General features: G+C 43.6%; 1 protein-coding gene across 1 annotated transcript in view; it reads right to left on the bottom strand.

The window, feature by feature from the left end:
• Positions 1–12,893, bottom strand: part of EXOSC8 (exosome component 8) — a 36,008-nt gene that overhangs the window by 2,889 nt on the left and 20,226 nt on the right. Inside the window, exons 8-10 of the mRNA XM_077298196.1 lie at positions 4,835–4,931; positions 2,362–2,482; positions 1,255–1,361 (exon numbers count right to left, since the gene is read on the bottom strand). Coding sequence (XP_077154311.1) covers positions 1,255–1,361; positions 2,362–2,482; positions 4,835–4,931 — 325 coding nt within the window. The remainder of the gene's footprint in view (positions 1–1,254; positions 1,362–2,361; positions 2,483–4,834; positions 4,932–12,893) is intronic.

Here is a 12,893-nt window from a genome sequence, read left to right on the forward strand (position 1 = left end):
ATCAAAAAAATCCGATTTAAATAAAAAAAATCCGATTTTTTTTGATTTTTTTTAAAAAACATTGATTTTTATCCACCCTGTGACACACTGGTCTTCCACGACGGTCTAAGATTGGGTAGTGTACATGTTGAAAAACTTTTTTCATTAGCTTGCGACATTTCACTCCTTAGAATCCTGCTTTTAAGTAACAATATGAAGTGCACTACCATATTTAAAATGTTGCTCTGGTGTAATTTGCACCTAATTTATCATTATGGTGCGGCATTCGATAAATTTGGCGTAGCGTAGTATTTTAAAGATTTGATGTAAATCACACCAATTATGATAAATGGGGTATGTGTGTTAGATGTGGTGCATCTTGTGTGATGTCAGACACTTTACCTTCTGTGCATTTCTGGACTCTCCACCTTCTCTAAATGAAGCGTTTGCCGGCCGTCTTACTAGTGGTAGACAGACCTGGAGATCAGCCGTGAAGGAAGGCAGGGTCAGCCAGGCGGTAGCTAGTGAGAGTTCCACTGTCACAAGAGTGCAGATGACCCGTGCGGCCCTGTCCCAGGAACATGGCGTTAAACAATTTGTCCTGTTGTTCATGTGTAACGTTCACCACGTGTATTGTGCCGCCATCCATGACCATCAACACTGTGCCTCCGCATTGTGCAGAAGAAAACAGTAAGCCGATTTCCCGCTTCCCTCTGTACACAAGTTTTTTTGGTCTTTCTACAAACTTGTCTGGTTTCCTCATCATGGGTTTAAATGGGTCTGGCACCATGCAAATTGTGGCAGAGCTGAAGGTGTCCACAGCAGCAATACAACCACGCATACCCAGCCAGGACCCCCATTTTTATGTAATGTGCCGTTGTGTGGAAGAAGAGTACCTCGCCCCCAGCCACGTTACACAATCGCTAAGTAACTGTAGGATTCTCTGGTGTCCGGAGTGGGCGGTCATGTGACTGCAAGTATGTGATTTGCACACTGCAAGCCACATTCCAACTAGACTGTATACGACCTCCCTTAATATACTTATGTTGAGTGAGACAGCGCCCATCTAGTCGGCACGTGACCGCATGAATACAAGTGACACACTTGTCATGTTCTTGGTGTCGCAGAATCCTTACAGTGCAAACTGCAAGTAATGTGAGGATTCACAAGTCGGCAGCCAAAGTGACTGGTAGCCTAAAGCCAGACAACCTCTAATTGTCACCTGTGCCTTTATAGTGTTTTGTTGTTTGTTTTTTAAAGATGTCCTCACATTACCTGGTTTTCGAATAGTACATAACTTTCCATCCTCGTCTGTCACAACAGTCAGAAGTCCTGTGGCGAAACGTTCTTCTTCACCAGTTGGGTCCACAATTACGTACACACTATAAATGAAAGAAACAAGTCCAGGTTGATCTATAGCAGGGGTCCCCACCCTGTAGCCCGAGAGCCACATGTGGCTCACAGGCCCCTGATATGTGGCTTGCGCAGCAAACCGCTATTAAGAGCAGATCTCCAGATGGAGACTTTTCTGTGGTCCTGCACAGAAGAGAAGATCTCAAGATGAAGATTTATGTGTAGCCCCTCATAGAAGAGCAGATCTGAATGGGGGTAAGATAGGAAACCATGGAGCTTGGCGTACTGCCTTGGTTTGCTTTCAGTGGAAAAAGCTTTGGCAGTCATTATACCAGTAATAGGGGGCTGTGGGTGTCACAACTGTGAGTGGGGCGGGAGCTGGATGTGGTTGGGGACCTCTGGTCTATAGTACGTATACATCAGCCAGCATCATAAGTGAAAACCCACATTCTACAGTATGCTGTGTATATAATACATTTTATCAGTAATTCCAATCTTTGCTGCAAGTTACACCTCCAGACATTACGGAGCGAGTATGCAAAAAAAAAAAAAAAAAAAATAATAGATGACTCCTCTGTTTTGTTCAGCTTTATATGCGAATAGCTCGTTAACACCTTAGTAACCTCAGCAGTCAGGATCTTTACCAGATAGAACTATCTGGAGTCTCGTCAACCTGCTGTTAGACTATGTGGCAATGCAATGTGAAGCCTCGTTGTTGTGGTCACCATGTGGGATGCAGCACAAAATTCATTGCAAATTGTATACTTTTTTGTTGTAGATTTAATTGAGGGACTGTCACAGAGTTTTGCCCTTTGCATGCAGTGAAAATCCGCAGCATAAATCCACAGCGCAGGTTCATTGACACTGAAGATTTTTCTTTCCAGAAGTCTTGTATCATTTTAGTGCTGTTATTGTAATACCCTGTGAATACCCCACACACAAACTTCCACCCACCCCCACAAATCCTGCAACAAATTATTAATGTGGAAACACACCTTAAGTTGAGGTCCGGTCGCTTAAGATACTTACTCATCAAATACAGCAAACGATGTGGACACCGGATGTTTCAGGATGTTCAGGGGACTCTTGGACGATAACTGGACTTGCGCCAAACCTGTGTCTTCACTTATTTTAACAGCTGGCAATCGTACTGTGCGAGGAGAGACCGACGACAGTCAGCGAGCAGGAATAGCGTTTTATTATGTCTAAACACAACTACTTTCTACATGATTGAGGTGTGAAGAATGCCCTGAGCTGGCCGGGAATATTCACATACAATATACTACACAAATCAGTGACCCTCTGGAGTAACCTACTGTGTGTGTCTCAGAAGAAGTTAAAAAACATGCTGCACTGTAAACCTCAGGGAAAAGTCTCAGCAGGATAGGTGATAAAATGCTTTTAATAAAAGTGAACAAATCTCCTTGTGGCATTTTCCAAGCTATGCAGATATCTCAAAAAACAAATAAAACAATTGCTCTTATATAATGTGTCCGCCAGACACCTCATAATAAGGCGTCCTGATTGAGTCCACAACAAGTGAAATTTCGAGATTCTTTTTTTTTTCCTCTACTAAATCAGCAGATCTGAGAAGGTACATGTGAGCGCGTTCTGGTGGTGGTAAAAATGTACAGTTGAAATCAGGGAAGGAAGAGCAGTACGCCACACAGAAGCCGGGACAGGTAAGGCAACTTTCACACTAGCGTCGGGCTCCGCCGCACAACGGGGGCAGCGGATGCATTTTTCCAGCGCATCCGCTGCCCCATTGTGAGGTGCGGGGAGGTGGGGGCGGAGTTCCGGCCGCGCATGCGCGGTCAGAAAAAGCGGACCGTCGGGAGCAAAAAACGTTACATGTAACGTTTTTTGCTCCCGACGGTCCGCCACAGCACGGCGCAACCGTCGCACGACGGTTGCGACGTGTGTCATTGCGTCGCAAATGCATCGCTAATGTTAGTCAATGCAGAAAAAACGCATCCTGCAAGCACTTTTGCAGGATGCGTTTTATCGGCAAAACGACGCATTGCAACGTAATGCAGTTAACGCCAGTGTGAAAGTAGCCTAAGGAGTATACCTGGCGTTATAATGGGGAGCATAGCGCGGCCGTATAAGCTCTATTTTAAGCAACTTAAGAGGAGTAGTCTAAGCAAAACTGTTCCTGGCCTGAATGGGGTTCCTTTAAGGGTGTGTGCACACGCTGCAGATCTGCAGCTGTTTTCTATGAGTTTACAGTACCATGTAAACCTATGGAAAACAAAATCCGCAGTGCACATGCTGTGGAAAAAAACATGCAGAAACGCAGCGGTTTACATTCCGCAGCATGTCAATTCCGCAGGTGGAATCCGCACAAAAACCGCGGTAATTCCACAGTAAATCCGCAGTAAGGCTACTTTCACACTAGCGTCGTGCACTGCACGTCGCAATACGTCGTCGTGGATAAAAAACGCATCCTGCAAAGTTGCCCGCAGGATGCGTTTTTTCTCCATAGACTTATTAGCGACGCAGTGCCACACGTCGAAACAGTCGTGCGACGGTTGCGTCGTGCTTTGGCGCACCGCCGCCACAAAAAACGGTTACATGTAACTTTTTTTGTGCGTCGAGACCTCCATTTTCGACAGCGCATGCGCGGCCGAAACTCCACCCCCTCCTCCCTGGACCTTGCAATGGGGCAGCGGAAGCGTCGTAAGACTGCTTCCGCTGCCCACATCAGGCATTTTTTGCACAGTATGCGTCGGTACGTCGGGCCGACGCAGCGCGACGGCCCCGTACCGACGCTAGTGTGAAAGCAGCCTAATCCGCAGTGCGGTTTACCTACGGATTTACAAAAACAGGTGCGGAAAAATCCACAGACATCCCACCTACGTGTGCACACACCCTACATTTTTCTCATGAACTGCCCCTTTATGCCCAGCTCTAGATTTTGAGTTTAACCCAGAGTATTTCTTTAAAGGGATATTCCCATCTGAGGCATTTATGGCATATGTGCAGGTTGTGTGCCAAATGTCTGGTTCCATTACTGGGACCACCATACATTAGAAGAAAGAGGGTCTCCTGGCTCCATTTGATAGATTAGGTGAATCCCTGATCTAGAGGAGTGTGTCCCCTCGGAGGTTTAGCAGTTTTCTATAAAGTATAATACCTGGAGAAAACTACACATTCGTAAGCCGACAACCAAATCACCAGCACAAGCTCGATACAGACACTGAACAAGCAAGGGTGCAGAAAAACTAAAGGTGCGTACAGATGTGCCGATCGACTACGTACAAGTCAATCAGTGCTGGTTTACTGGCTTGATGGTGGCAGAAGGATAGTCAAGTCAGTCCCAATTCAGCACTGGGCTATCGGCAGCACATCTCCTACGGATAACGATGATTACTATGCCGGCATGAACGAGTAGGTCACCTAACACATATTTACACAAGACAATTTAGAGTTATTCTGCTTTTTACGTAGATAAACTAAATTGGTCATGGCCCTACATTAAAAATTGTAATTGATAACTTACCATTTCTTAAGGCAGCTACTAATGCACATACACAGGCGTCAAGGAGGTTCCCGTCATAATCCAAACAGATGAGATCACAATACAAAACCCATGCCAGCTACAAAAAAGAAAATATACAACCAATGTTATAAGTGAAGCATGCAATACTAGTCATTCTGCTTATCTGCAAAGCATCATTACATACAGGTTCTGACAGAGAACGTAATCTGTCTCCTCTGTATAGCTCCGAACTAATCTCCCGACACGCAACCTCTGGTCCTCCCAAGACCTCCTTCTCTCCTCCGCACGCATACGTTCCTCACTCAATCGCCTCCAAGACTTCTCCCAAGTATCTCCCATCATCTGGAATTCTGTGCCTCAACTCATCCGATTATATTTATCACACTCAGAACTTTCAGACGGAACTTGAAAACCCATCTCTTCAAGAAAGCTTCTAGCCTGCAATGACCCTGCTGCCTCCTCACCACCACTGGAGCTGCCGTAACCCCCAACCTACTGTCTCCTTCCCCATTATCCTCTAGACTGTAAGCCCACAAGGGCAGGGTCCTCTTCCCTCTGTACCAGTCTGTCTCTGTATTTTACATGCAACCCCTCCTCATGTACAGCACCATGGAATCAAACATACTATATAAATAATAATAAGTCACAATCTAATATATAAAGCTGAATGTGTGTATGTGTGTATGTCCGGGATTGGCATCTGCACCGTCGCAGCTACAGCCACAAAATTTTGCACAGTCACACGTCTGGACCCCGAGAGCGTCAAAGCTATGTTGTGAGGTGAAATTTTAACCCCGCGCTTTCCAATTCACCAAACAATTTTGCCCCTAGCTACATAATGGGGAAAAAATGAAAGGAAAAGTGTTGGAGGCAAATTAACAGCTGCCAGATGTGAACAAGGGGGACTTAAAGAATGACAGCGATGGCGCCAAAGAGTATATACAGGTCCTTCTCAAAAAATTAGCATATAGTGTTAAATTTCATTATTTACCATAATGTAATGATTACAATTAAACTTTCATATATTATAGATTCATTATCCACCAACTGAAATTTGTCAGGTCTTTTATTGTTTTAATACTGATGATTTTGGCCTACAACTCCTGATAACCCAAAAAACCTGTCTCAATAAATTAGCATATCAAGAAAAGGTTCTCTAAACGACCTATTACCCTAATCTTCTGAATCAACTAAACACATGCAAAAGATACCTGAGGCTTTTAAAAACTCCCTGCCTGGTTCATTACTCAAAACCCCCATCATGGGTAAGACTAGCGACCTGACAGATGTCAAGAAGGCCATCATTGACACCCTCAAGCAAGAGGGTAAGACCCAGAAAGAAATTTCTCAACAAATAGGCTGTTCCCAGAGTGCTGTATCAAGGCACCTCAATGGTAAGTCTGTTGGAAGGAAACAATGTGGCAGAAAACGCTGTACAACGAGAAGAGGTGACCGGACCCTGAGGAAGATTGTGGAGAAGGACCGATTCCAGACCTTGGGGAACCTGAGGAAGCAGTGGACTGAGTCTGGTGTGGAAACATCCAGAGCCACCGTGCACAGGCGTGTGCAGGAAATGGGCTACAGGTGCCGCATTCCCCAGGTAAAGCCACTTTTGAACCATAAACAGCGGCAGAAGCGCCTGACCTGGGCTACAGAGAAGCAGCACTGGACTGTTGCTAAGTGGTCCCAAGTACTTTTTTCTGATGAAAGCAAATTTTGCATGTAATTCGGAAATCAAGGTGCCAGAGTCTGGAGGAAGACTGGGGAGAAGGAAATGCCAAAATGCCTGAAGTCCAGTGTCAAGTACCCAGTCAGTGATGGTGTGGGGTGCCATGTCAGCTGCTGGTGTTGGTCCACTGTGTTTCATCAAGGGCAGGGTCAATGCAGCTAGCTATCAGGAGATTTTGGAGCACTTCATGCTTCCTAGCACCTGCTCACAGTGCCAAAACCACTGGTAAATGGTTTACTGACCATGGTATTACTGTGCTCAATTGGCCTGCCAACTCTCCTGACCTGAACCCCATAGAGAATCTGTGGGATATTGTGAAGAGAAAGTTGAGAGACGCAAGACCCAACACTCTGGATGAGCTTAAGGCCGCTATTGAAACATCCTGGGCCTCCATAACATCTCAGCAGTGTCACAGGCTGATTGCCTCCATGCCACGCCGCATTGAAGCAGTCATTTCTGCCAAAGGATTCCCGACCAAGTATTGAGTGCATAACTGAACATTATTATTTGATGTTTTTTTTCTTTGTTATTAAAAAACACTTTTATTTGATTGGACGGTTGAAATATGCTAATTTATTGAGACAGGTTTTTTGGGTTATCAGGAGTTGTAGGCCAAAATCATCAGTATTAAAACAATAAAAGACCTGACAAATTTCAGTTGGTGGATAATGAATCTATAATATATGAAAGTTTAATTGTAATCATTACATTATGGTAAATAATGAAATTTAACACTATATGCTAATTTTTTGAGAAGGACCTGTACAGTACAGTTGCTAAGGTGGGGCCCCGACATGGGATAATCACCACACCACCACGGGGATATGAACACACACACAAAATGCGCCACACACTACCACGTGCTCGAACACATATACCACCCTCAGCGCACATTTCACCACACATACACCAACCTCGCCACATAAAAGTCGAAACACAAGTCGCCGCTCAACACTCGCCACGCGCAAAACTCTCCACATGCAAAACTCGCCACACGTGCAAAACGCGCCACATGGAAAACTCGCCACACGCAACTCAACAAACACAACTTGACACACGAAACTCGCCCTAAAGCACACACAAGTCTGGTATTATCCTTCAAAAATAAAAATCTGATTAATAAGCAGACAAACTACAAGAGCAACAAATGTACCATATAGGAATCCGGCAGCTGTCAGTCACATGACCAGTCTATTATGTGTATGTGTGAGCTAATATATACTGCCAGGGGGTGGGCTTCCTGTAGGCTGGGGATTTATCAGGCTGCCAATTTAGCTTACAAATACTGAGGTAAAAATACTGACCAAATAACGTGTGAACGAGGTCTAAAACAGGAGGAGATGACATACAGATATATACTATATACAGGAGGAGATGACATACAGGTATATACTATATACAGGAGGAGATGACACAGATATATACTATATACAGGAGAGATGACACACAGGTATATGCTATGTATAGGAGGAGATGACATACAGGTATATACTATATACAGGAGATTACATACAGGTATATCTAATATATAAAGCTGAATGTGTGTGTGTGTATGTGTGTGTGTGTATGTCCGGGATTGGCATCTGCACCATCGCACCCCGAGAGCGTCATAGGCTATGTTGTGAGGTGAAATTTTAACCCCGTGCGTTCCAATTCACCAAACAATTTTGCCCCTATCTACATAATGGGGAAAAAGTGAAGGGAAAAGTGTTGGAGGAAAATTGACAGCTGCCAGATGTGAACAATGGGGACTTAAAGAATGAGAGCGATGGCGCCAAAGAGTATATACCGTACAGTTGCTAAGGTGGGGCCCCGACATGGGATACTCACCACACCACCACGGGGATATGAACTCACACACAAAATGCGCCACACACTACCACGTGCTTGAACACATATACCACCCTCAGCACACATTTCACCGCACACACACCAACCTCGCCACATAAAAGTCGAAACACAAAAGTCACCACTCAAAACTCTCCACGCGCAAAACTCGCTACATGCAAAACTCGCCATATGCAAAACTAGGCTCACGCAAAACTCGCCACACGTGCAAAACTCACCTCATGCAAAACTTGCACACACAGAAAAATTGCCACATGTACAAAAGTTGCACCACATGCAAAAGTTGCCTCACACAAAACTTGCACATACTCAAAACGCACCACACATAAAACTCGCCACGTGCAAAACTCGCCATGCACAAATCTTGCTGCACACAACTTGCTACACTAACCTGTCACATGCAACTCGACACACAAAAAGTTGCTACACGCATGTCGCCACACAAAACTCATCTCACAAAAGTCGCTACATGCATGTCGCCACACGCAACTCAACACACAACTTGACACATGAAACTCGCCCTAAAACACACACAAGTCTGGTATTGTCCTTCAAAAATAAAAATCTGATTTAATAAGCTGAAAAACTACAAGAGCAACAAATGTACCATATAGGAAATCCGGCAGCTGTCAGTCACATGACCAGTCTATTATGTGTATGTGTGAGCTAATATATACTGCCAGGGGGGAGGGCTTCCTGTTGGCTGGGGATTTATCAGGCTGCCAATAGCAACCAATCACAGCTCAGCTTCTATTTTGCTACAGTTAATTAATCTGAGCTCTGATTGGTTAATATAGGCAACAAAGACAGTCTCAGTATAACAAAGCTAATATATGTTGTGAAATGCTTCTATTAGCTTAGTTTTTGCCTTTTAATAATTACATTTCTATCTATTTGTTTTGTGGTTTTTGTGTGCAGAATAAATTTTTGTTAACACATTCTATTTTGCTAACAGCAGTCATTAACCCGGGCAAAGCCGGGTAGTACAGCTAGTTAGTCATAAAAGCATTTTGTGCGCAGAATAGCCGACATTTTATGTCTACCAGTCATAAAAAAATAAGTGTGAGGCAAAGAAGCTCAGTCCAAAGCGTAAACCCCTGATAACCAAGTCACTGTAAACCAGTAACTGTAATTTTTTGCCTCAGCATTTCACAAACTATAATTTTTTCATTCACATGACTGTATGAGGACAAGTTTTGTGTGGGAGAAATTGTTTTCCCATGAACAAAGGATATTTTAATCAATAGATCTTGGAATAATAATAAGTTGCACAATAATATGTGAGTATATAAAATGTTCCTGTGCTGAGATAATCTTATAAATGTGCCCCTGCTGTGCACTGCGTAATGGCTGTGTCTGACCGTGCAGGAACATAGTCCGATCATACCACAGCTCCTGGGCAGGGGAAGAAGGAAAAAGCATATACAGACAGGACAGGACAGTATGGGATCACCGCTGTGAGGTAAAATATTTCCCAGTCTGTTTAAAAACATATTTTACCTCACAAAAATAATCAGTTGTGATCCCATGCTGTCCTGTCTGTAGACTATTTTGCTTCATCCCCTGCCCAGGAGCATGTATCACACCATGTTACTGTACAGCAGGGATGCCAGACTCAAATACAGAGGGACAAATTAAAAACTTTGACAAAGTCACAGGCCAACCTTGACATTTATTAAAACAAATGTCTATAACTGAATTTTTTCCATATCACTCCATACAGTACAGTTGGCACAGCACAATCCTCCATACAGTACAGTGGGCCCCACAGTCCTCTATACAGTATAGTGGACCCCACACAGTTCTCTATACAGTATATTGGGCACCACACAGTCCTCCATACAGTACAACAGAGTCCTCCATACAGTACCGTGGGCGCCACACAGTCATCCATACAGTACAGTGGACCCCCTCTATACAGTATATTGGGCACCACACAGTCCTCCATACAGTACCGTGGGCTCCACACAGTCATCCATACAGTACAGTGGACCCCACACAGTTCTCTATACAGTATATTGGGCACCACACAGTCCTCCATACAGTACAACAGAGTCCTCCATACAGTACCGTGGGCTCCACACAGTCATCCATACAGTACAGTGGACCCCCTCTATACAGTATATTGGGCACCACACAGTCCTCCATACAGTACCGTGGGCTCCACACAGTCATCCATACAGTACAGTGGACCCCACACAGTTCTCTATACAGTATATTGGGCACCACACAGTCCTCCATACAGTACAACAGAGTCCTCCATACAGTACCGTGGGCTCCACACAGTCATCCATACAGTACAGTGGACTCCATACAGTCCTCCATACAGTACAATAGGCCCCACATAGTCCTCCATACAGAATGCAGGTCCAGCGTTGCAAATTGCAAATATAAATCACCCTGAGAGCCAAATGTGGCCCACAGGTCAGACATGTAAGCTGTACTGTCAGACACAGCCATTACACAGTACACAGCAGGGGCACATTTATATGATTATCTCCACACAGGAACATTTAAAAAAAAAAAATTATTTCACAATCTACTGATTAAAATAAACTTTGTTCATCGGACAAAGCCTTTAAAGGACCAGACCAGACACGTTCTGGGAGCTATAACATTTTCATTTTTTTTTTTTAGAATTAACTGTATGAGGTCTTATGTTTTGCAGAAAAAGTTGTGTTTGTCAGTAGCACCACATCCGGGTTCACACAACCCAATATCAAATTTTTATTAATTCTTTATGTAAAGAAATTGAAAAAAAAAAACAATACACCAATTCTGCAATATGTTTTGAGATTTTATATTTTAGGCTTCTTTCACACTAGCGTCGCTTGCTGTACGTCGCAATGCATCGTTTTGGAGAAAAAACGCATCCTGCAAAGTTGCCCGCAGGATGTGTTTTTTCTCCATAGGCTTGCATTAGCGACGCATTGCGACGTATGGCCACACGTTGCATCCGTCGTGTCCGCCATTTCCAACTGCGCATGCGCGGCTGGAACTCCGCCCCCTCCTCCCCAGACATCACAATGGGGCAGCGGATGCGTTGAAAAACTGCATCTGCTGCCCCGTTGTGCTTTTATTTCACAGCATGCGTCGGTACGTCGGGCCGACGCATTGCGACGGCCCCGTACCGACACTAGTGTGAAAGTAGCCTTACAGTTTTCATTTATTGCACAAATAAAGGCCCCGATTCATCAATTTTTCTATGACAGAATTCTGAAGTAAAAAGCTTTGGATGTCACAACATTTTGTCGCAACTTGAAAGAGCACTAAAATGTACCGACTTTTGGCATTTTTCCCCAGCTCTGACAACTTATGCGAAGCAGGGACGGTGGTGCAGGGACCGTCACAAGTCAAATTCCTGATAAGCAGCGTCGTTCACTACGCCACTAATCTTACTCCAGCAGGGACTGCGGTAAGATTGTAATGAAGGCACATGCCACTCGCCAGACGTTCCTGATTCATAAAAAGGCATTTGCCACTTAATGAATCAGAAGCCTCGCACGCCACACTCTGTTAAAAAATGGCTATGCAAAACGTATAATATCTTTTTTTTTTCAGAGAGTCATAACTTTAACCCTTGACAACCTCTGACGTACATTAATGTCAAAGATCGTGTTGCTTTCTTTGATGTGGAATCGCAAGCCGAGCCCACATCTTTCTCTGCACTTGATGGCTCATTTAATCAGCCATGAAGAACCTTTAACCCCTTTACCCCCAAGGGTGGTTTGCACGTTAATGACCGGGCCAATTTTTACAATTCTGACCACTGTCCCTTTATGAGGTTATAACTCTAAAATGCTTCAACAGATCCCGGTGATTCTGATATTGTTTTCTCATAACATATTGGGCTTTATGATAGTGGTAAAATTTCTTTGATATTACCTGCGTTTATTTGTGTAAAAAATGGAAATTTGGCAACAATTTTGAAAATTTCGCAATTTTCCAACTTTGAATTTTTATGCCCTTAAATCACAGAGATATGTCACACAAAATACTTAATAAGTAACATTTCCCACATGTCTACTTTACATCAGCACAATTTTGGAACCAACATTTTTTTTTGTTAGGGAGTTATAAGGGTTAAAAGTTGACCAGCAATTTCTCATTTTTACACCACCATTTTTTTTTTAGGGACCACATCACATTTGAAGTCATTTTGAGGGGTCTATATGATAAAAAATAACCAAGTGTGACACCATTCTAAAAACTGCACCCCTCAAGGTGCTCAAAACTGCATTCAAGAAGTTTATTAACCCTTCAGGTGTTTCACAGGAATTTTTAGAATGTTTAAAAAAAAAAAATAATGAACATTTAACTTTTTTTTCACAAAAAATTTACTTCAGCCTCATTTGTTTTATTTTACCAAGGGTAACAGGAGAAAATGGACACCAAAAGTTGTTGTACAATTTGTCCTGAGTACGCCGATACCAGATATGTGGGGGTAAACCACTGTTTGGGCGCATGGCAGAGCTCGGAAGG

The sequence above is a fragment of the Ranitomeya variabilis genome, chromosome 3 (assembly GCF_051348905.1).
Source record: "Ranitomeya variabilis isolate aRanVar5 chromosome 3, aRanVar5.hap1, whole genome shotgun sequence".
Classification (NCBI taxonomy): domain Eukaryota; kingdom Metazoa; phylum Chordata; class Amphibia; order Anura; family Dendrobatidae; genus Ranitomeya; species Ranitomeya variabilis.